General features: G+C 40.6%; 1 protein-coding gene across 1 annotated transcript; it reads right to left on the reverse strand.

The window, feature by feature from the left end:
• Nucleotides 1–851: 851 nt before the first annotated feature.
• Nucleotides 852–25,285, reverse strand: galns (galactosamine (N-acetyl)-6-sulfatase). Its single transcript, XM_031744876.2, has 14 exons — nt 25,118–25,285; nt 24,727–24,850; nt 23,914–23,988; nt 20,304–20,406; nt 19,677–19,820; nt 18,862–18,928; nt 17,592–17,719; nt 17,345–17,484; nt 17,133–17,236; nt 13,243–13,385; nt 12,358–12,460; nt 6,532–6,653; nt 2,521–2,638; nt 852–1,502 (listed from the first exon to the last, which is right to left on the reverse strand). Exons 1-14 carry the CDS (start codon nt 25,235–25,237, stop codon nt 1,416–1,418), a joined length of 1,578 nt encoding a protein of 525 aa, XP_031600736.2. The 5' UTR covers nt 25,238–25,285; the 3' UTR covers nt 852–1,415.
• Between the last annotated feature and the right edge of the window lie 121 nt (nt 25,286–25,406).

Consider the following 25,406-nt stretch of genomic DNA (forward strand, 5'->3'; position numbering starts at 1 on the left):
GACACTCCCATAGGGCTTAAAATCTGGGACTCTCCGCCAGTTCCTCTTAGAACTGAAGAAGCTTCTCGGATGAGAGGTGAAACGTCTTCAAGGAAACTTAAAGAAGTCCAAACACTTTTCTTTCCAAGCTACTTAGAATTGGTGCATAAGCATTTCACTGCAGATTTTACTTGTATAATTATGTATGTGAGAAATACAGCTAATCTTGACTCTTGAAATTAGCATCAGATATTTTTGGCCACAGGAACAAATCCTTTATGAGCACATAGTGTATGGAGCCCTTTCCTCTTGTGCCACCAAAACAGTTCTGCCCTACTGGGGCCTGGACTCTGGACCCCCCCGCGCTGTGACACTACCTTTGGATTCTGCATGTTGTGAAGTGCACTGGGTTTGCTCTGGTGGATCCCACTGCATGTATGTGGTTGGACTGATTAGGGAGACCAGTCCATCAGGGCACGGTGTGTATTATACCTGAACAAAAAGGTTACCCAGCAAGATGACGCTGTGTTCAGTTTGGATTTCTGTGTTTGAGCATATTATGACCCACCATCTACAGCAAAGGTGTCAAACACAAGGCCCGGGGGCCAGAATCACCCCGGCATCGACCCTAATCCGGCCTAACTGAAAAGCATTTAAAAATGTGAAGGAAGGTGCAATTGTTGCCCTTTTAACTATATGTTTATAGGTGTTACAGCTTTATTTTGAATGATAAAGACCTCACACAATGAAAAAAGTTTTTTCAGTCCTTTTTTATAGAAATTTCTTTGTGTGTGTGTTTTACAATGGATTCACAAGATACCCTGTGTATCCACTAAACCTATGCACTGTACACATAAATAAACCTTTTCTTTTTACATCCAATTTTACACCTTTATTTCTCACAATTTAAGCCCATACAATTTATTTCTTACAGTGTAAGAGTGCTGACAGATTTCTTTCATTAACTTGAGCAGCATTTCTTTACCACGTAGAAAAAAACCTGATAAACGCTGCTGAAATTGCACTTCTATTGCTCATATTAAGATATCTCAAGGATTAAATGTGTAATTAAAGACAGAAAGGGAAGTTTCACTGGTATGGCTCTCTTCAAATTAAGGTGGGATGTATGTGGCTCACAATGTAAAATGAGTTTGGCATCCTTGATCTACACCAATAAAATCTGTCTTTTTTCCATTTCATAGCAAGTTGAAATAGAATTGGCTCATTAAAACACACAGATATAAAAATAACTGCAGTCGTGTTTGCAAACATATTTCCCTGATTTGACTGAATGTTCTTTTCTTTAAACATTGTACAAAAACACAAAGAGTTCAAAAATACATTCCTTTACACACAGAGGCTGTGTCCTATTCTATGGCTTGGCACATCTTCAGGTTTTAGTTCCTCATGTTGGCGTCTAGTCCAGTACAGTGCTCTCAGTGTGGCCAGTCGCACTTCCAGGGGTTAGACTCGGGCGGTTTCAGACACTTTCCCAACTTCTCACAGCCAGCGGGGGCCCAGTTCTATAAAACAGAGAGGTCCACACAGTAAGTTCAGCAAAATGAAAGTATCAAATATATGATTGCTCTGCAGTACAATGCATTGCTGATTTGTAAAGTTGTAACTGATCTTCACTAGGCTGAAAGCAGCACATAATATACAGTTTCCTGTCCCGTGTTCTGCAGATCATTTACATCTGGTTCCTATCGAGTCTTTTTCTTTTTTTAAGTGTTAAACTATGAATACATTTTATCCCTGTATAACATTTTTCATCAAAAAACGTAATTTATTGAAAAACGAATTATTCTTTCCCAGTACACACTGTGCATAACATGTATTTTTCAAATACTGAAGTGGTGCCATGAAATTTTAATGTCTTGATACTTCAAATTTACCAGTTTGGCCTTGAGCGGTTGTATTACCTACTAGGTTGTGCACATTTTCTAGCATTTTCTTGTGCACCATTGCTCTAAAAGTAAGCCCTCATGACAAAACCATGTTAAAAAGATAATACATTTTTGTCTTTTTCTTAATGAAAAATGCAGAATAAAAAGATGCAATAATTCAGGCTTTTAAGCATTTAAATTATAACACTTCTATCAAAGACAGCAACTGGAGACGTCATAGTGTGTTTATTTTAATGACCACCAGGGGGCAGTGCCATGCCACAAATAAGGCAGGCGCTTGGGGAGACAAAGCCAGGGTGCTTTTTAAATAATACCGTTACAATAACACTGAAAAAGAAAATTCCAGACAGAAGGGGAGGATGTCATCAAATCGGTACACACTGACATGTAAAGTTAGCACACAAACAACAAAAGCTATGTTTGATTCAAAGCAAGGCCAGGAGCCTTCTCTGTTTTAGCTTGTTCTTCCATAGACTTAATTCTTTCTAGCCTTTAAAGGGTTTATCATTGTCACATATCAATTTATCTGATGTATAGAGGTGAGAAGTGCACCTGATCTAGTAGTCAGATTTAAACATGACAACTGATCTTAAACATGACTGTAAAAGATATATTTAGTTATATTGTGTCTCACCATCACTGCAATGTCACACATGTTGAGCTGGGGAATGCCGGGCACCAGAGTGTCTTTATGCTGCTGCACAACTGCAGATATCCTGCTCAGAGCGTCCTGGTACTCCTTAGACAGAACACTGCCAACACAATAAACAGCTGGGTATTATCTGCAGAGCACTTTCGAGTAAATGCTTATCATTTTAGTTAACCAAAGCTCCAAACTCCAAACATTATTCATTTATAATGATGCATGACAAGGAAACATGATAAAAACTAACATGTGAGAAGATTTTGTGCTTTAAATTGAATGACTGTCAACAGAGATGCGCAGTATATTTGACTAATTGATGACATCATCTTGTATTAATGTTACAAAGAAAAAAAATCAGATTTTAATATATTTAATACCAGATTTTTTTAACAGTGATCTGAACAGTTAATCCTGAATGGAACCAGTTGTTTTAAGCTCTGAACATATATTAGTACATATGAGAAAGGCAAGGCTGCTTTTGTGTTTGAAACACACGGAATAAAGATCACTCATTTTTCTGCCTTTCTGTTCATGTATCTAGTGACAAAACATGACTGCGGCCCACGAGCGTTACTCATTATATCGGTGTGGGGACGAGCCGCAGCTTTCGATGACAAAAACAGAAACCTAAACACATAAACACACACACAGGCTGTCCACTCTTGTACCCTTTGGGAAGGCACGCTCAGCAGGATGAACTATGTAACCCCCATCACATCCCCTGTCTCTCAATTACTGTTGTTGGACACCAGTGAGCCCGGGCACCTCTGTGCATTATTATATTCAGAGTGTAAAACACAGGGGCCCTGAAGGCTTTCAAAGGAACGCTGCTCTCAATAGGACCTGTAGGGTTAATGGGCTCTGTGTGTGTGTGTGTGTGTGTGTGTTGGGGGAGTGAGCGTCTGGTGGCGTGACACAGGGATAGACAAATATCAGCAGTGCAATTACACCCCTGATACACTCGCAGGCAGCACCTGTGCCAGCCTTCCATCCTCCCTCCACTGCAAACGCAATGCTCTGATTGGCCCCTGGGGAACATGTGCATGTGTGTGAGGTGAAGTGTCAATTAGAGTAATAACCCCAGGCCCTGTCCAGCTCACACCTACCCTCCCTAGATCTCCCACAGGGCAGCAAGGCTTCCTCCATCAACCAGCACCTGCTCCTTTCCTTGATACTCACTCTTTACTTCCTCCTGCAATTACTTGACTGGTAGCGCTCGCTGCAATTAGTCTTTCTCCTTGTGCGCTGCGTTTGTCATAAGCTAACTGTCTATGCATTGTGACCCTAGCTGATAGGGAAAAACCAGATTGCTCCACTGTGTTAAACACCCGGCATTCAGATTAAATTGCTTCAGCTATCTGAAATCGCAAATTCTGCTTTTTGCTCGATCTCGATCAGCAAGAGGGATATTTCATTCCCCTCCTATCTGTGCCGGCTCCTGATTGTTGCGATTCATTTTGCGATAAGTGATGAAGCAGCTTAACAGAAGTAAATGTAAGGGAGATTTATCAGGCTGCTGTAAGTATTCAATTTCTCTGTGCAAGTGTGCAAAGCAAAGTAAAGCAAAGTGTGAGAAAGTTGCACGAGACGCAAAGTTTTCCATTGTTTTGTCTATGCGCCAAAAATCTTACAGTGCAGAAGCTCTAAATCAAAAACTAATAATATCATTTGTTTATACCCCCTCTGCAAACAAATAATGAAAAGCCCACAGTCAGCACAGCTCATTATCATGATTATAACCCTTAGCTTACTAGTGTAGAGGCAAAATCTGGAATAATAAGCAGGCTGTATGCAAATGGAGTCTTTTGATTTATAATGTATGGCACCCAAGGGGGATGGGGGCATAGCTCAGGTGTGTCACCGCTCTGATTACTGATTCATAACACTATTGCTGGAACACATACACACAAACAACCACACAGTAGCAGAAGGTGGGGGAATTGAGGAGACAATCAAATACATCTGTCCTGCCTACACCTCCCCTCCACCATCTTCTCCACCCCGGTGGAAATTGAGCACTTCAGTGAGGGACTATTGATTGGGGACAGAAGAGCATGGTGGCAGGCAGCAGATGAGGCCAGACTTGAGCAAGGCTGCCTGCAGTGTTAGGGCTGGGGCTTACACCACACATGACCCGGGGGCTCTGGGGACAAAAGCCGAGGTAGGTGGTGAGGAAGTAGGATGTGTTAATCTCAGGGCATTAGGTCACAGGGACGAAGGGTAATGTGGGAGGCAGAGAGAGGCTTTGAGAGTCCAGCGTAGCCATCGTCGAGTTAGGCTGATGCAAACCTGGATGGGTCTGTGCTTCATCCTGGACAGAAGGACCACCAACACAGACCTGCCATCCTCCGCAGGCCCACATTCATTTACAATAGCAGCAACAGATTTTTTTAGTTTTTTTTTGCTCTCACAAAGCAAAATGGAAACAACTAGAACATTAAAAAAGAGGAAATAATTCAAAAATCTCCGTAATGACACGGAACCGTGCAGGAACAGAAACTGTGTACATGTGTGCGCTCTTTGCTACATCACAGCCTGCGACAGTAGTGAAGGTATGTGCGCAGACAGGCCCTACATCATCTTAAGTGGCTCTTTAGGTGCTGACTAAGATTAATGATGGCCAGGCAGCCGGTCCAGCTGGGGGACCTGAGAGCACACGGACAAAACACACGCATGCACATGTGCAGACACACACACACACGTGTGTTTAACTAGGATGGAGGAGCACGCACCCGGAGGATGCAGAGGGACAGCAGCTGAGTGGCGACAAGTGAGATGAGATGCATAGCAGTAGGTGGAGGGAGAAGGTGCGAGAAGGGAAAACAAGTTTGGCGAAGAAGGAGAATTTATAGTGAAGATTAAAACGGATCGAAGAAGAACGGCGCGTGAACAGTGAAGAGGTCAGGCAGCTTGGCGTTGGCGGGGGCGTGACCTTGGAGACAAACTCACTAACCCCTCTGTGCAGAAGTAAAAAAATAAAATAAATGGGCAGTTTTGGTTTGTGTGTATGTGTGTGTGTGTGTGTGTGCACATCTAGCACTCAGCACAACACATGGCTGCATATTGATTGGTTTCTGCCTTTTTTTTTTTATTCCTTCGAGTGAATAGCAAGGCTAAAAGGTGGGCAAACGAAAAACAGCATTAATGTTTTATCATCCAATCTCGCTCCAGAACAGAGAGGAGCACAAGCAGGAAGCAAATGAGGAGATGAGGCTAGAGCAAAAAAAATATGAGCGGCTGAGCTGCAGAAGGCAGAAAAGAAAGGTCAGTCTAAGAGGGTTTATGACAGGAGGAGCCACAGAAAATTCTCTCCTGAAAGTATTTTGAGATTATCTTAATGTATTAGTCACTCTGTCATTTAAAAAAAAATAAAAATTCTACATGGTCACATTGAACATCTCGCGCAGTCGGTGCACAGCGGAAGACGGTGCTCATCTGTCTTTTCACCCTTATTTAGTTCAACCTCGGCCGTTTGCATCCTCTCTCCGTGATTCTTAACTCTCCTTGGAGAGGAGGCAGACCCAACCTCGGCCGTTTGCATCCTCTCTCCGTGATTCTTAACTCTCCTTGGAGAGGAGGCAGACCCACACAAAACACATTAAACAGAACTAGCTCTCAATTTAGACCTGAACAATTTATCTTGCAATTTTAACCTGCAGCGATGTACCAAAGGGTTGAGGGCCCGATAGTGATCTTTAAGGAGCTGTTTGCAATCACAAAGAGAAGGGTGTAATCAGGCGTGCTCTGGCTGAGTGGATCAATCCGCCGCCTTTTTTTTTTTTTTCATGCCGCTAAATCTTCATTGATCTTGCACACATTCAGTACCACAGGCAAACAACCTTCTTATTCTTATCCCTGCTTTCTTCCCTTTTTTCCCCCACAGCTTTTTCCCTGTTAGCCTGGTTGACTCCCCTCTTCTCCACACCTCACCCCTGATCCTCTCTGTCCATTTCCTGGAGATCAGCTAAAAGCAAATTTGAACTTTTTTAAGGTACTGACCTGAGAGGGAACTTTTCTCCAGGATCCCGCCCCAGGTGGAAAATGAGTGGCTGGAGTGTGTGCTCCTTCTGCTCGTGAGTAGTCACATTTGGCACCTCTTCACCTGGACAGAAGTTTATGCCCTGCAAAACATATGACACATGTTATTAAGCACACTGATCTGAGCTACAGGTAAAGTCCTTCACCCAGACTGCCTGTACTTTAATCTACCCCAGAATAAGTATTCTACAATTGATTCAATTTGTTTTAAAATCAACATTTTAAAGAAGTGGAACCTTTCTTCTGTCTATATTTTCCAGTTTATATGCCTGCTGAAGCATCAGTTCACCAAACACAAATCGATACTTGTGTGGCAGCAGCACGGCCGCTGCCTTCTGTGCTTATTCTTGTAGAAGACTAATCTATGACACAAAAAAGCGGACCTGCCTGAAACACTATCCTAAATTAAACATGAAACATAATATCTGAAGTCAGTGCAGCAAGAAAGGAAGAAATAGAATATTTGCTTTGGCTCGTATTGCACCACATAAATGACACTTAAGACATCATGAAAATAAGGGTCTCAGTAATGTGATTACAATTAGTCTTTAAGTTTGATGGTTAAAGATGTTTAAGCTGAAGGTTTTTATGTGCTTCATCGTGTCCAATTAAAAAAAAAACCCCACTGCACTAAGCTCGGCAGGAGAGATGTGAGTGTTTAGGTTTAGGCTTGCAGCCACCTGCTGCCAAGAGCTGAATGCTTAATCTCATTGTAGTATGGGTTATATGCATATTGTCTTCCAATCTGCCGTGTTATTTGTGCTCCTGTTGGTACACCGTGAAGGCTTTCTTGCAAAACAGAGAAATTTTGCTGCCTCCTCTTCATCTCTCCACGCCTTCGCTCCTGCTCCCTGACTCTATTTCTCAGGAGCCTGGCAGTGATCACAGCCTGATTGAGTCACACTCACTCCTCCAGAACCCCCTGGAGATCTGCCTCCTCCTTTAATACACACATAAGCACACGCACGCAAAAACAAACTCACACTTTCGTTTTTTTTGATGAGCACAACTAATATTGAAAAAGCATTCATCTGTAAGACACTGTTGCTGCCCCCCCTCTGAGATCGCTCAACGGAGCACCTCAAAATACATATAGAAGAGAGAGAAAGAGAGAGAGTGAAGATAGATACCCCCCGCCCTGCAGAGCTTCCACTGATCCAGACTTGTCCTGCCTTTTAAAGTCAACCGCTTAGAAATGCAGAAAAGAATCAGGGGGGAAAAAAAACCCATCCCAGAGGAGCAGCAAGAAAGGCCTGCTGTGTGTATCTGTCTGACTTTTTCTCTTGTAGCCAAGATATTAGAGCAAGAACTCCATATCTCACATGACATTAATGCTATGGATACAGCAAGGCTGCTTTTAAACTGGAGCACAGTGGTCGTCATTACAAGATAAGGTGCAGGGGCATACACGGGTGGGAGCATGGATTTTGGGGATGGGAATGAGGAAAGAGTATATGATTTGGCTGGATCGCTTTATGTGGACAATGTTTAAATATATTCCTTCTTTCACTGACTGAACATTTGACTAATCTGAACAGCAATTTAAAGAACAGAAACAGGTAAAGATAGTAAAACGTATTTGACAAATAAAAACATTTAAAAACTGTTAAAAAATATTTATTTTCCCTTCATACCAATCAAGCCTCTCATGAGCCCTCAGATCTGTGTTATGGCCATTTAATATTGGTGATATTAAACAACTTAACTTTATGGAGTATTTGCATTTGCTCTATCTTAACAAGCATTGAAAGTGAGGTAAAACAGGACATTTTTACATTTATATCAGTGGTGTGAGTGATTAAGAGTGCTTCAACTAACCCAACAGGAGAATTTTTATGCTGTAATAATGTAAATAAGTGATTGGACTACAACAAAATTCTAGTTTTAATGTCACAAAATTAATACAATCCCTGTTAAAAGGAAATCCATCCTCTTGCAAGAAGCAGCTTAGTTTTGCTGCCAAAGGTGGTTTTACACCCTCTCAATAACTGACCTTTTCATGTTCCCACATTTTTGTGGAGGATTTTTGGTCCACTCTTATTTGCAAGGTTGCTTCAGTTCATTAAAGTTTGCAGCAAAGCATTTCACTCAGGCTGAGGTTTGAATTTTGTTCTGGCCATTACAATGCATGGTTCTTTTCTTTTCTGTTTGATATTATTGTCCTGCTGTGTGGCCCAATTTCGACCAAGCTTTTGTTTCAGATAGATAGATCACATTTGACTCCAGAGTACTTCGGTATACAGAGGAGTGACTGCAAGGTGCCCAGATCCAAACCCAAATCCTCACCCCCTCCACCACCGTGCTTGACGGTTGGTATGAGGTATCTGTACTGATAATGGCATGACTGCTTTTTACCAAATGTGTGAAAACATCTCCACTTTGACGTCATCTGCTCAAAGGACATTATTCCAAACATCTTGTGGTTTGTTCAGATTTAACATTGCAAATCTAAGATGTGTTCCCGTGTTCTTTTTAGAGAGAAGAGGCTGTCTCTCCATGGCAGGCTTTCCAAACAAACCATACTTGTTCAGCCTTTTTGTAATTGTACTGTACTACGACCTGTAGAGTCTCAGATGTAGGTTGCAGATTTTTTTTCTTTGAGCATTGCACGGCCTGACCTTGGGGTGAATCTGCTGGGACGTCCACTGCTGGGAAGATTGGCAGCTGTCTTGAATGTTTTCCACCTGTGAATAATCTTTCTCAGTGCAGATTGATGGACTTCAAATTGTTTGGAAATGTCCTTTTAACCCTTCCCAGATTGATTGGCAGCAATAATTGCTTCTCTATTGCTGATATCTTTCCTCCTTGGCATTGTGTTAACACTCACCAGAATGCTCAAGTCGTGCAAACTGGTAAAACTGGCAAAAGTGTAATATGCTATGTGTTCTTTTTCATATCCACATATCCATTATGTCCTGATATGTAAAAGCTTTGAATTTAAAGAGGGTGTGCTTTACTTTTCTCATTCTGCAGAATGAAGGCAAAACATCTAAAAGAAACAACTCCAACGAAAACACGCTACTGACTGGAGGGAAGCTCCAAGTATGATAATTTATTTGTGCTTTTACTTGAATGAACAATAATTTCTGCTGCCTGGGGTTTGTCAGTCAATACAATAACATGATGCTATGAGGAATCACGGGAGTTATTGTCTTTTTCAACATTTCTGATGAAATGATGTGACTTGAGCTGAGTTTATTACAGTTTTAGTCACACTATTTTTTATTCTAATAAATCTTTTATTTAATATAGATCAAAAGGCAACAACTAGCATTAGCTACAGTAAGATTAACTGCTAACCCAGCATCAGATGAGTTGACTGCTTAAGCTGTTACTTGAGCTAATGCTATATCCGATGCTAGGAATAACTCTGTGAATATTTGAAATACTTTAAGCTTATTGTCACCATTATTATCAAGTGTTTACAGTTTTTGTCAGGGCTCTGTGTGCAGGCGGATGGAGAGGTGGATCCAATCGCAGGACTCAGACACTGAATTGTAACTTAAACCTCAGCTTTATTGCTGGCACGAAAACAAAACATAAACTGAGCAATGGTAGCGAGTACTGAACACTAACATGGAAACACACAGGCATAGTCTGATGGTACGATGCGACACCGGGTTGAGGAAAACACAGGGCTTAAATACACAGGGTAGTAATGAGGGAATGGGCAACGGAAGGGAGACACAGCTGGGAGAGATCAGAGCTAACGAGACGGGGGAACCGAGCTGCACACACTAACATAAGACAAAGACTTTCACAATAAAACGGGAAACATGAATTACTGAACAAGCACGCAGACTTAACACTGAGAGACAGAAAATACCACATGGAACTCAAACAATACATGAAACCACAAATCCTAAAGCACGGAATAAACAGAAACATGAACTCTAATAATAACCATCATCACCACCACCACAAGAGAATGAGAAAACAATCCAAAACACCAAGATAGCTGAAACACAAAGTACCAGAGAAACATAAAGAATAATCCATGATGCAAAAGTAAACCAAAACATAATAAACTCAAAATACTGGGTCCGACGGACCCAGAACCGTGACAGTTTTAGAGCAACCAGAGGGTGTAAACGGATGTGACAGGTTCATCATTTGTTGAAGAGTATTACAGTTTTCTTTGAACATTGTTGGAAATATTTGGACATCATCATCAGATGTGCTTTCATTCTTTCATTTATGAATTAGTACTTTTACTAAACTGAAGACTGATTGTGTTTTTTTCACCAGTGTGCATTAAAGTGTGTGTTAATGTAAAAAAAAAATTAAAATTCTAAAAGTTATAAGTTTAAAGTACATCAGCTATGGCACAGCCTAATTCTTGTCAATTTCTTCAGTTTCAGTGATGCCAAGAAAGAGGTATTCCCAGTACAGCTGTCTCTAAAAAAACCTTCCTTTTTCAGTTTTCGCCATATGAAGCATTCAGCAAGGTTACTCACAGCTGCATAGGTTACTCAGCAATCCAGATAAAAGGGAGACACAGTCACGACAAACTATGTTTCACAATATTAACATCAATACGCTGCCTCAAAAGAATTTGATGAGAGGCATTTAAGCCTGTGAAATTTCTCATTTTCCTCATGGCTGAGCAGCACGGACTCAGCCAGGACAGAGCAACACGTCTCCCAGCCATTAACCTGTAATTTCATTCTTCTTTAGAGACACACATCTTCCTTCCTTGTTTATTTTTCAGTAAGGAGCACAAAAAAAGCCAAATTGTACTGCAGCACATTACCCACAAAGCAGCAATACAGGTTTCATTTCAGTGAGGAGTGGATTTCATTGTGTATCACTATCATGAGACGGGTTAATCCTCAGTGTATATGGAGTGGGTTATGTTTAACATGAGTTTAGTAGGAATGATAAATTCCAAAGAAAGTAGAGCATTACCTTTAAAGCAGATGTATGAAAAGTGAATGTGGGCAACACAAGAAGAGACAGTTTAGGAGTCCATAATGACATCGGGGATTTGTCTTGTAGGAGCTCAACCGTCGGTCAGCGAAACACACTAGACACGCACATCTGTACGAAGAAGCTCGAACATGTATGTGCATGTTTTTTTCATTCTGTCTTTTCTCTCTCCCATGTGCACACACACACACACACATACCAATCGATAGGCAACTCACAGGCAATCAGACGCCATTATTTGTGAAGTTCCACTTCAGTTCACATGAGTTGATAAAGGAGGCTACTATTGATTCAGCGGCCCTGAAGGAGAGAGCAATTTAAGCAACCGATGGGGCATAAAACAAACTGGATCACAGGAAAGGCATAGCCATGGAGGGAGGACAGAAGGACATGTTTTTATAGATGGGCTCGGGCTAGTGAGGGAAAAAAAAAAAAAAAAAAAAAACGCACTATACTTCTGCTTCTCAGGTGCCAGATTTCACATTTCTATTGATATTTTTAATCCGCACTGAGTTGATGTAATTACGCCTGAGCGCTATGATGCCAAAAGAACAAGCAGGTAATGACGATATGTAAATGGAGGGGTGGCGGAGGGGGGGGGGGCATTTCCACTGGAGTTTGAACAAACAAGTCATCTGGTTGATGAATGATGTACATTCGCTTATGTGGGGGCTCTTCATTAATATTCATTACACTGATGTACACAGCAGTCAACTGATGAGCCGCTCTCAAGATAACACCAGCAACAGCCAAAGTGTTTGTGTGTTTGAGTGCGATTAGGAGAGACAAAGGAGGAGGATGTGGCAGTGCAAATGAAGAACTGAGGAACAGAGTTGAATTGTTCAGAGGGAATTTTACCTTTTTAAACTCCTCCCATGAGTTGCTCCAGGTCCAGTAGTGTGCTTTGTATTGTCCAAGCCTCACAGCCATCAGTTCATTCCCACGGTAATAAAATATTGGCCTGAAGATGGCGAGAAGAGGCAAAAAAAAAAGCTCAGATTTACTTCAACTTGCATATATTTACATCAAATTGCCTTAGAAAATGTCCAATCTTGCATTCTTGCATTTTTTTTATACATCAGAGGAGGAACGTGAACTCCCTAAAAATACCTCAAACTGTTGTGAATGTCCGTTTATGGTCAAAATTAAGAGTCTGACACTAGAAAAGGACTGAAAAATGGCACAGAAAGCAAATGTTGTGGGAGTTGTGGGACTTTATTAGGCACACCTGTTAACGCAAATATCTAATCAGCCAATCATATGGCAGCAATTCAGTGTCTTTAGGCATGTAGACATGGGCAAGACGACCTGTTCAAGTTCAAACCGGGGATCAGAATGGGGAAGAAAGGTGATTTAAGTGACTATATATGTGGCACGGTTGTTGGGGTCAGATGGGCAGCAGTATATCAGAACCTGCTGATCAACTGGGATTTTCCAACACAACCATCTCAGAATTGAAACACTAGTAATTCAAATAACCACTTGTTATCACTAAATCTACAACAGACCTTGAAGCAGATGGTCAGCTAAAAAAAGGAAACTGAACAATAGAAGATTTCAAATACGCTGCCCGGTCTTGTGAGTCTCAATTTTTGGTGTAACATTCAGGCAAGGGTCAGAATTTGGCATAAATAAAAAGAAAGCATTGATCCATCCCACAATTTAGACTGGTGTTGGTGTAATGTTGTAGGGGATATTTTCGTGAGGAGTTAAGGAAGACCAAAAGTGTGTGTGTGTGCTCACCTGTTTTTGAGTGGCTGGGAGGAGTTGAGCAAAACAGGTGTTAGGTCCAGTCCGTCTAGGATTCGATCATCAGGAGGGTTGATGCCCGCGAGAACCAGACTAGTGGTGAACAAGTCCATGACATTGGCCAACTGGAAGTTCACCTATAGAAAAGAGAAGAAAATAAAAGGGTCTAGTAAAATAATAACACAGAGAAAAGCATGTTTGTTTGAGGACCATCCACACAGAAACACACTACTAGAGTTTTGTCTTTTGATCGCTTGTTCATATCTTCCACGGGTTCTGAAATGTCCTCCTTGATGACTGAAGTCCTTGAAATCAAGAATGAGCTGTGGCAACATGCTAACAATGCACAGTCATGATAAGCATTCGTTCCATGTGTGGTTGTGTGTACACACGCAGGAAAAGAGATGCATTTCAACAGTCTCCACTCTAATCTCTGCATGCAGGTTTATTATTAAAACTCCAAAATGCTTCTCTTTCTAAATGAGTTTTGGGAGGGAAATGGGAAAAAAGGAGGAGCAAAAAAAAAAAAAAAAGAGGAAAGGAGAGGAAGTAGAGAGAGGACAAGACATTGGCGAGAAGGTGGCTGAAGCTAGAGCGAGCTGGCGTTTTATCTCCTTCTCCCAGTCCCAGTGAAAAGCTTTATTTTATTTATAAACTTTGAACTATTTTCAGATAAAATGCCATTTTTTCGCTGTCATCCTTGATCTTCCGTTCCATTCTCTCCTGAGCGAGCCTTAGAGGGAGACGGCACGCTCACAATCAGATAGCGCTATCAGCCCTCTGCAGCTGCACCGCCATGTGCCGCTGTGCTCCTATCGGCAGCCAGCACACATACAGGCGTACACACAAGCTCCTAAGCACTGAAATGAATTCCCCTTTTCTTCTGTATCCACAGAACTAGCCACAGAAAGGGCTCTGCAATGCACTCCATGATCTATCTGCACATCCAGACGCTCTTTCTCTCTTTCGTGCGTGCGTACACAAACATGGAGAGATTTGGTCCTTTATTTCATTTTTCTTTTTCTTTTTTTAAGTCCCTCTAACACAGACACACACAGACCATTAAAGAAGACAGGACAAAAGGACAAGAGGAGAAGCAGCACTGACATTTAGTTGGGAATAACTCGCGTCTCCAAAAACCGAAAGTTTAAAACTTGGACTGGTCTGACAGAGGAGTTTATCTCACGAGTTGCCATCTTTTATTTCCTCCCTTATTAGCTCTGCTCTCTTTTGCAGTCTAAGCTGATTTTTTTTCAAATCACCCTTTGTTCTTTTCTCTTTTGTCCCACTCTTTGCCCCCTATTAATGTCACATTCTCCTGTTTCTCCATTGTAAGCAGTGATGTTGTTTATCTGAGGAGGCAGTGCTTCTATCCCCATCTCTGCCAGTGTGTCTGCAGCCTGATAACCCACCGAAGGGGATTGCGATGCTCAACAATGTTGTGGCACTGTCAGCCCACCCACCTCCCAATCTCTGTTCTTGTACCCACCATCCAGCCCCTCACCTGCCTTCAGGCACTGGGAGAATGCTGAATCCGCATCTGCTTCAGAGCACCCGTGCGCCTTCATCTCAGATCTGCTCCTTCCATCCTCCAAAATATACAGTAAGTGAATGACTAATCAGAAACATTCACCTGCACTCAGACTCGTGTCAGTTTAATTGAGTCATCACTCATATTCATTCACTGATAACAGGCTTTATTTTCTATTAATAGGCATGGAAATACCAAGCTCATGTAAATGAAGCCAATGGAGAAACCCTACAAAACTTGCAGGTCTGAGTCAATCCCTGTGGACTGCCATATTAACATTTCTAACTTTCTAGCAAAATTAAATATGTGAACAGGCTGATAACTGTATGCAGGACGTGTCTGAACTGTATCAAGGCCTAAAGTGATGCTCTATCTACAGCCACCCAGTCTGCTATCTATCTGCTGGGTTTAACCTCCACCAGTTCAACTCACTGAACTGGATCTCTTGACTGTTTCAGTGTTTGTGCCTTCTGGAGCATTTTAATGTGGTTATAAGAATAATAATATGGGCTGCTGTGCTACTGTACTAACACCCCTTCCAAGATGCCTGTGCTACACGTTTGATGTGCTACAGTGTGTCTTTTGCCTGCTTCTGCTTAAGGCTTCTTCCTGTTAAAAGGGAGTTTTTCTTTCCCACTGTCACCAAATGCTTGCTCAGAGGAGGTCGTTTGATTGTTGGGGTTTTCTCTCTATGAAGGGTCTTTACCTTACAATATAAATCACCTTAAGGTAACTGTTGTTGTGATTTGGTGCTATATAAATAAAATTGAATAAAAATTCTGGTATCGCATGTTCTTTATACATAATAATTAATAAATAAACCAAGATAACAGCAGACATAATGCTAACTGTTGAAATAGTATTTTTGTCACCAATTCCCGAATGCTCCAAAAACTTTCTCCTGATTTCTGTGTTGGGTCACTACAATAAACCTGATGAAATCCCCCATTTAAGAAAAGCTTGCCAGCTTTGTAATTTGTCTCCAGGATTTTGTTCAGAGGGTTTACAGACTTTTCAAAGCACCCATCAACAGAGATTTGAAAAGACTACAAAATAAAGACAGGGGGACAATCTTGTATCTGTTATCCTCCCTCCCAAGCGACACAAAGTGATAAATCCAGAGCTATAGAGCACAGTAGCTCCAGCACAATAGCTTTGTCATCACATCCCTGGATATTTGAGGATCTACAGTCCCCTTTCTACTAAAACTCGAGTCAAGTCATTACAACTACTGAACACACACACACACACACACACACACAGGTGTTTTAAGGTTAGAAAGCTATCTCTCATGCAAACAAACGTGCACATATAGTTGTGTGGGAGCTAACAAAAATTACACCGACATGTTCTGCACCCTTGCATATGCATATAGAGGCACACTGGTCAATTATAACATGGCACAGGTGCAGGCAAAGCCTTGCAAACACTAAAACCATCCTGGCAGTGTGGCATTGCTGCAATCTTTAGCACTCTTCCTCCTTTTCTCTTTTCTACACCAGCCACCTCTTTTACTTCTTCCTTGCTTCTTTCCCTCCAACCCCACCTCCCCTCCCGTTCCTTTATCCTGAGCGCCTGGCATATTCAGATACTGAAGTCCTCATTACGGCTCAATCCAACCTCAGCAAACACACAAACAGATTAGCCGCTTAAGACGCTCCCAATCCCCCTCTCCCTCGCTACTCTGCTGTGCTATCAGGCCCCAGCACAACCCTGTGAGATGAGCCAGGGGCAAGGCTTACTGCAGACTGCAGCCTCCGCTTGCTCCTCCACAAAATCCCTCTGCGTCACAGCCCCGTGTCACAGCTGCCCCTAATACAATTAAAAGTCATTTGCAGAACGCACAGGCTTAGGGGATCACAGTGTGGGTGGGGGGTTAAATTGGGGAATGTGACGGGGGGGGGACAGGGAGTTGGGGCATTAATTCCAGAAATATTTTAGGAAACAGTAGAAAAAGGCTCCCACTTGTTTTGTGGCCAAAATCACAGTCTGGCTTTCTGGAGTTCGGCTCTGTTTGACAGAAGCTGGACACAGTCGGGATTAATTGACGCCAGTGGATCAAATTGTGTATGTGTAAATAGCTAATTGATACATAAACAAAAAAGCAATGATTGTTTGAAAGAGAGAACGAGTAAAATAATTTTTCCTTTATACATAACTTGCTTCAGATTTTCAGCTCCTGGTACAATCTGATTGGCAGAAAGTCAGGGAACAACAAAGCATAGAATAATAAACTGTCCTCTGGGTGCCTGGACTAAGATTAGACTAGCCTCTCGAGAGCACGTGTTGTATTTTATTGTGGGGTTTTTCATGCTTTATTTGGTAAAAGCTCTAATGACTGGGGTATTCTTACTGAGCCTTCTTTGATGTGCCCAGGCCACCAAGCAATGGCAGGCTCCCTCATGCCTCCCTCAAAGGTGGTCTCCTTCCCACAGAGGAAGGGTCCGTTGCTGCCACCTGAGGAGTCAAAAACCACAAAAACACCTGCATCAATCACACGGGACACAAAAGCGAGTCAGAATTAGATTTTTAAAAAAGCACTTTGTTTGTGAAATAATTGCCTACTTTCATTGGGGCCAGACATAACAGCTGCACCGTTGTCCGAGGTGAAGAAGACAAAGGTATTATTGTCAATACCAAGAGTTCGCAGCCACTTCAAAATCTGACCGATGCTGTAGTCCAGCTCCATCACAGCATCGCCATAGCTACAGCACAAAGGCAGATCACATTTTTCACCTCGATACAATCATTCATAACCACTTGCATGACATTGTCTTTGCGTCAATAGGAGAGTCAGCAGGATAAAATGTACCGGCCTCGCTGGCTCTTCCCTAAGAAGCGTTTGGAGGCATAGACGGGGGCGTGAGTGGCATCGACTGCCCAGTAGAGGAAGAAGGGCTGCTGAGCTTTAGTTTGACGAAGTATGAAGTCAAGACCTTCCTGCAGAGGTGGAAGAAAATGTCATTACACTGGGAATACAAAAGCCAGGAGACTTACTGCAGCTTCTTTCACAGCATTGCAGTTAAGGTAACTAGAATTCTCTTTCTCACTCACTAAACACTCAAACAGTGTTTTCAAGTAAAGCAGTGAGTCAGACAGTCCTTCAATAAAACCACCTCCAAGAAGAGAGTATGGAGTTCAGTTTTTGTTTAAACTGTTTTAGAGTGAGACTCATCAGCCTTCTTAGGTATTGTTGTACTAAGGAGTCTCCAACATGTTGTCCAGCCTGTTGAAATCAATAAAAGCAAACTGAGGAACATCTCTCGACACAATGCAAAACAGTTTCAACAGTTTCAACAAAAACACACATTCTAACTGTCATGTAGGCAGAATACTGTATTCTAGTTTTAGCAGTTTATTAACACTTATATGAAAACTGAGCTTGCAACCCAGGAAAAGGATGGTTATAATTCATCTGAAACCCTTTGCTAACTACATTTCAGACACTTACATTTGCACCATTTGTTCTTTATTACAAAAACAGATAATCATTTTGCACACAGGGAAATATTTTACAGTAATGACTGCAAATTTGCCAGTTATCCAAACAAAACTTAACAGTTACAAAAACAAATCTGATTTTTGCTTAATGTTCACCAAGTTTTAAGACATGCTGCCTTTCACAGGACTGCCCTCTTTCAGTGATGACATCACACCAGTCCACCATGCAGTGTGTCTCTGCATGCTGGTTTTGATCATGTTCCAAACTGAATGGGAAGGACCGCCGCAGCAGAGATAATCAGTGCACTTCCTCTGGTGAAATTACAGTAATTATTAAAGGCCAGAATTAGGCTTTACCTGCATTCATTATTTATTTTCAATTATATGTTTTGAATTTTTTCATGTTTGGGTGAGCCAAGGTAAAATTCTGTATTCTGGCAGGCATTGACATTTTGTCCCAGCCCTATGAGAGCTTGGATAGGCTCCCAGAAGGCAAAAGGTGGGTTAACACCCTGGACAAGTTGCTAGTTTAACACAGGACCATTCTGTCAACTGCTTTACAAAACATTGCATCAAAATGTGAAGTACCTGATATGAGTTTGTCACACTGAGACAGCAACAACAGGTGATCCTTCGCTTACCATCAGGTAGATCTGTGTGAGATTTGACTCTCCAGTATTTCTGTCAATCTTAAAGTCCTCATAGAATCTGAAAAAAATAACAGATGTATACATTTCATTGACAACACGTTCCTCCCATCTGAATAATAGCTAAGGTCAAGCTGGGTTATTTATCGTCCGTGTTTTTAACTAGACAAAAAAAAGATTTAGCAGTAACCTGATTGTGTCATCAGTCTGCCTCCAAACTGACTGAAACTACCGTGGACTATGTGATTAGGAGAAAGGAAGTAAATTTCCCTCCTGTTGAGGGTGTTTGCAGGAAATTTTGGTGAAAGCCATATTTGGGAAGTCTCAGCGAAGCTGAGCAGAGGGAACTGTTATGAGGCGCTGCTGAAGCGTGGCGCGGCGAACAGAGAAGCAGTGACAGGCATCTCTTTCTTACGCTTCACTTCCTCCAGGTGTCCTCGTACACAGCCAACGCAACCTGCCGTCTCTTGAGGGCGTGTGTGTGTCTCCGTGTATATGTGCCTACGTGTGTGTGTGCTTCTGTCCAGGGCCCAGGTATGCGGTGCTGATTAAACCCACGGCTAAGCGAAAAACACGCCCGGCTGCCAGTTCCAATGACCCTGAATACACATATGGCTGTTTTGGGGAAAACAAATGGGCGGAAAATGGAATACACAAGCACAGCTGGTACAAAGAAGGAAGAAGGGCGGGGGGGAAGAGACACTCAACTCATCCTGAGGAGCAGACAGCCAAACTATTCCACTGAGTCATGGGGAAGGAGATTCGTATATAGATTTTCAGCCTTGCTGTGTGTTTGTGTGTGATATTACCTGCCGAGCATCTCAGAGTTGTTGTAGACAGGGATGTTGGGTTTCGACTGGTCGTTATAAGGGCCAAAGTGGCAGTTTGGTGAACCAAACCATTCATCAAAACCGTTCTTCAGAGGAAGATACTGTGGTCTGTGGCCCAGGTGCCTATAGCGACAAATAAAGTGCATTCACACACTAAGATCAGTGTAGCTGAAGATCAACCCATATGTTTTTGTGTATTTACTCTTAGCTATAAAATCAGATATTCTTGCCCTGATATTTATTTTCTAAAGGCTTACAGTTTTTTTTCCTGTTTGGATGCAAATACTTACAGTTCTTCACAGTATGTAGACAAATTTTCAAATTTTAGAGGCTTAAAACGTGACACTGTGCATTTGCTTTACTGACTAACAAAATATGATGGTGGCATCAAAAAGACTTTGTTCTCATCTTAGCTGCACAGAAAGTCTATGTACAGGTTGCAATCCTACTTAAAGAAAAGAAGAAGAAATAAGAAAATAAACACTCTTTTTTGTATATTTGAAAATATACTGCACCACATACTTCCACCAACACTCCTTCCACAACTGATCGTTGCTCTCTAAACCTTCAGAGACTTTAAAACCTGAGAAAAGATAAAGAGCTCACCACTTGCCAACTATCTTGCTGACATAGCCCTTTGTCTTCAGCAGCTGGGGTAACAAAATCTCATCCTTGGATATACCTCCTACTATCTCCTGTGGTGTGTATGCTGCAAAACATAGATCCAAATTTAAGGTATTGAACTTTCCTTTGCTGCAACTATAAACTGCACAGTATAGATAATGCAGTGAGAAATGAGCAAGAAATTATTTGCAGTTGAATGAGTTGCACAATGCAAACGCACTCACTATTCCACTTTCCAAACTTCTAGGGAGACTTTTCAGACAAAAACAAAACAAAACAACTACCTTTCAATATATGTAACTAAATGGTTCTACAACCTAAGTCCCAACATGGGTATAAGACATTTAGAAAAATGTCCTGGAGCACTTTCTTTAGCATGTTTGGGCTCCACTGGCACATGAATGTGGAAAGTCTCTGCTGCCTCATCCCACAATGCCTGTGTCCATTTTAGATAGAAGCTTTTATTGTAGATTTTGAAATAATTACTTAATTATTATTGTTAGTTAATAATTATTACTTCTTTAATTATTACTTATTTATTATTTAATTACTTCAGTTTTTTTGTAATATGTGTGTAAATAAGCTATTTCTTTTCTATACTTTTTCGCCCTCGACTTTGTTTGTATTTATTTTATTGAGCTGTTGTTTTTCTTTTGGGATGAATACATTTTTTCTTCTTCCTCTTCCTCTTTGTCTCATTATTGTTACAAGCATGCTGTTATGTTGTGAAATAATTATCTGAGGACTGCAGCTCGAGATAGGGTGGCTGCAGTGAGCTCGTCTGGGTTTAACGCCAAGCTGCGGTACTAAACCAGTGAGCAACAAGGACGAACAACAAGAGGAAGTGAAGTACAAGTGCTGTCTTACTGTATAATCTATGCTTAAAAACTAAAATATTATATTAACAGCCCCACCGGCCGCATATCTTTTACTCTATTTTATATTGTAACTAACAAACTCACTAAAAAGTAAGCCTTTTTTTTCTTATTTGTTATCACTATTATTATTATTAATAACATTTTCATATCGGACCATTAATTGTATTTAAAAGATGGCTATACCCCCCCATCTGTCCATTTTTGGACTCCTGATTTGAAGCCTCCAAGCTATTGGCTATTTAAACTAATGCAGTGGGCATTGGGGTGGCTCCATGGCTCTGACTGAAAAACCAGGTGATGTAACCACACCCCAAAGAATCACCTGGTTTAACCTCCGTTAAACTTAAACCATTATTTAAAAACATTTGCATCAAGTTGTCTGCAGCCAGAGAATTAAAGAATATAGGATAAAATCAGGCTGTAAGAAATCATTGAGCAACTCAAATAACTCAATTGTAAAAAAAATTCTTGATAGAAACTCCAACTCCAATATGAAGAAAAGCAAACTTTGTAGTTGCTTTCATCCATCACCGTTTGTTTTACAACACAAAAACTCTACAGTAAAGCTTCAGAAGTTAAAATATGATGTACAGATGAACACTTAACTTTTTCTGATATAATGTTTAAATTAGCTTGCTGAAGGCTGGAAAGCAGGGGTAAGTCTAAAAGGGGGGCGGGGGCATGCGGTGTACTAGATTGTGTTTATGTAAAGGCTTTAGTAACTATATTTTCCAGATTCAGATTAATATAACATATAACTAAAATATTATATTAATTAAATTGTGTTTATATTTAAAAATATAAAAACAAAAGCTTTTTTGTTTCCTCTCAGGCGAGTAAAAATTAACGGCCCACTAAAACTCTGAGCCACAGAGTGGGATGTTAGGCTATTATTAACTTTAATTATTAACATTAATTATTAACATCTTCGGAACATCTGTTTTCAGCAGCAGGAAATGTTGCATCAAAGTGCAGGTCAAGTCTTAGTTCTGAGAATGTTGATATGCTCGCTTTTCTTCATTGCAACCACCACATGCTCAGTCATTCACCGCTTAAACATGCCGACACACACATGCACAAAAACACATACACTTGAACACACACCTTATCTATTGCATCCAGAAAATACAATACTATCTGAAATCCGTTTACCTCCTACTAATGTAAGAACGCTGTCCATGAAGGCAGACCAAAGGCTATTTTATTTTGAGCTTCAGTTTATGTTGCATGTATACCTTTTTTGTTATTAGTGTATTTGTGATTGTGAAGAAATACTTTTGCTTTATTAATGAGCAATAATAAATACTCAAAAGAGAAAAAAAACACAGGTCTGTCAAACTGCTCGTTGGTTTCCATTTTAGAAACTGCAACGTGTTAAAGTTTAACTGCATATAATATCTGTTTTTTGATTGTATGTATGTGCCATATTAAAATTTCATCGTTTTTAAAGAAAACAATTTCTTAAATGGAAAAATGTATAAATATTCTCTAGTACAGTCAAAGGTCAGATCAAATAAAATAAGATATATATTTAATCTAAACTAAGGCTGAAAATGTACCTTTATTCTGTCTTCTTGGAACACTTTCTGGCGTTAATAGGAGGCTAGCTTTTGTGCTTCTCATAACAGATGTTATGATGGTGCAGATATTAATTGATATTAATAGTAATTCAGTGTCCAACCTAACAACCAGCAGCTTAGAGTTTAGTGACCCGTATAGATTTTTATTGGCTTGTAAGCAAAAAGCTTTTATTTATATATTTTTAAATATTAATGCAGTTTAATTAACACAATATTTAATATTATTTCACTATTAATCTGAAAAATGTTACAAAAGTCTTGAAATTAATATGGTCTAGGACACCCGATGCCCCCCTTTAGACTCACCCCTGTCTGCTGGATCAAAAATAGGACGGCTGCTGTCAGCCTTCAGGAGGCTGTATAATTTAAACAGTCTGGCATCAGGCTAAGTTAACAGTTCATCTGCATATCTTAAAGAAACTTCTGGAGGCTTACTGCAAATTTGTCGTTGTGAAAAAAAAACCAGTGATGGATCTAGCCGGTACAAAGTTTCCTCATCAGGCATTTAATTAAATATTTTCTTAAAGAATTATTTTATTTTAATATAGTGTGTAAATACACTGATTGTTTTGGGAATATTTATTATTTCTCATTAATAAGACAAAACTAGTTTTCATCTTATTACCTGATGAATCCATGGAACAATCAATAAGCAATTCAAACTATCAAAAGTTGCACCCCTAGTTTACATTTTTTTAATACTCAGAGACTACAGCCATGTTTTATTTACAGGTTACACATCAAACAAACCTATTATGTGTTTATTTGTTATGCTATGTAAATAGACCAATACCAAGGCTTTTTCTTTCATCTTATCTGGATGCAAACATATATAACAGTTATAAGGCATTAGCAGCAGAGCCTTTGCTGTGTGAGGTACTGGTGTGTAACAATGTGCATTCACTCTTACACCACATTTATGGCTTGCCTAATCACATCAAGCTTGCTCTGATGTGACATTTTACTGGCTTCCTGCTCTAAACACAGTTAAGAAAAAAAAAACTGTTGCTTGCATGATCAAGACAAGTTTTCATGCTCTCATTTATTTTCCACACTTATCCAGACTTTGACATTACTAAAAATGAAAATCCATAATATTGCACAGTGCTTACGAACCCTGTACAGAGACATTACCATTTCTGGCATGGGCGTTAGTAGTGTAGAAACCATTTCTGATGGGCAGCCTCCCGGTGAGAAGTGCAGCTCGAGCTGTGGAAAAATAATGACGACATTAGACAAGTTGAGTATTTTAGTTTACTGACACGGAGACAGAGTGAAATGTGTCCCAGTGGAAATGGCACACATTGAGATTATAAATGGTTTACTGTCTAGCTACTATTTTGGATAAACTCTTAAATGCAATAAACAAATACAGTTGTCATTATAAAATGGTGCCTCCAGCGTGATGTGTACATCAGCTTATTGAGAATTTGTTTTGTGCAACTACTGACGTCCTCTTTCAGTTAATATTAATAGTGCTCAGTGTGTGGACATTTGAAAAAAAGTTTCTTGAAAAATGCAAGCGCATTGTCAGTAAAATTACCAAACTGGTGATGTTGCAGTAACATTTACGAATATTCTGAAATCCTCTGTTTTGCACAACATAGTTTATAATATTTAAAAAATAAATGTTCTGTGATAAATGTATACTTTCAATCTGTAAATCAGCTGTTCTTTCAAAATGTTTAAAATGAGCAACTGATCAATTCAGTTCAGTTGTATTTATATAGACCCAAATCACAATCACTTCAAGGTGGTTTATATTGTAAGCACTTGGTGACAGTGGGAAGGAAAAACTCCCTTCTAACAGGAAGAAATCAGGCTCAGGGAGGCACGGCCATCTGGCATGACTGGTTGGGGGTTGAAGGGAGGAAGACTGGATGGAAAGAAATTCATTTATCCAGTAAAACAAGAAATTCTGGTTTATGTCGGTGTCTGCTGACTTACAGGGGGAGCAGAGTGGGTTGGCAGTGTAGAAGTTTGGTAGGAGCATGCCTTCAGCTGCCATGGCATCCAGATTGGGGGTCTCTTTAGAAGGCTGGCCAAACACCCCCAAGTCCCCCCAGCCCATCTGAACAGCAGAGGGAAGTTTATTACTCACTCCATACATATGCAGTCACATTTAGATTAAAGTTTGAAGCCTGCTGTTTACATGAAGTAAAGGTTAATAAGTTACTTGAATAACAGCTGCAAGCCAGCACAGAACGACCCCGAATAAAACCTCACAGGTTTAACGAGAAATATGCAGCTCAGCCTGTCCCTTACAATACTGCAATCTGAGGTAAAATTGTAAGTAAACATACAAACCAATAGAAGAAAGAAGACGAGAAAAACTCACGTCATCCATGAGCATGATGATAATGTTTGGAGTTGGAGCGTTTGGTATGCTTTTTGTCCAGGAACAACATATTATTGCTCCAAAAAAAGTTATCAGAGTTAGAGCAACCATCCTCCCCATGGCTGTGCTGAAGTCATATGAGCCTCAGCTACAAGGAAGTGGTTTGTTTGCCTTCGTGCAAGTTTTCTGCACAATATTTGCGCATACAGGAAACAGCAGCTCTTAAGATGTTTGCTAGGATTTACTTACACTTCACTGAAATCGCTTTATCTTTTTTTGGCTTAATTTC

The sequence above is a fragment of the Oreochromis aureus genome, linkage group 1, assembly GCF_013358895.1.
Source record: "Oreochromis aureus strain Israel breed Guangdong linkage group 1, ZZ_aureus, whole genome shotgun sequence".
Taxonomy (NCBI): Eukaryota; Metazoa; Chordata; class Actinopteri; order Cichliformes; family Cichlidae; genus Oreochromis; species Oreochromis aureus.

Bases quoted from the DNA above. Each gene is read 5' to 3' on its own strand.
- galns (XM_031744876.2), bottom strand. From the start codon at position 25,237: ATGGGGAGGATGGTTGCTCTAACTCTGATAACTTTTTTTGGAGCAATA. The intron at 19,821-20,303 runs GTGAGCTCTTTA...TTGTCGCTATAG, and splicing joins AGCAAGATAGTTGGCAAGTG to GCACCTGGGCCACAGACCAC. The intron at 17,485-17,591 runs GTACATTTTATC...TTTGTGCTGTAG, and splicing joins GGGAAGAGCCAGCGAGGCCG to CTATGGCGATGCTGTGATGG.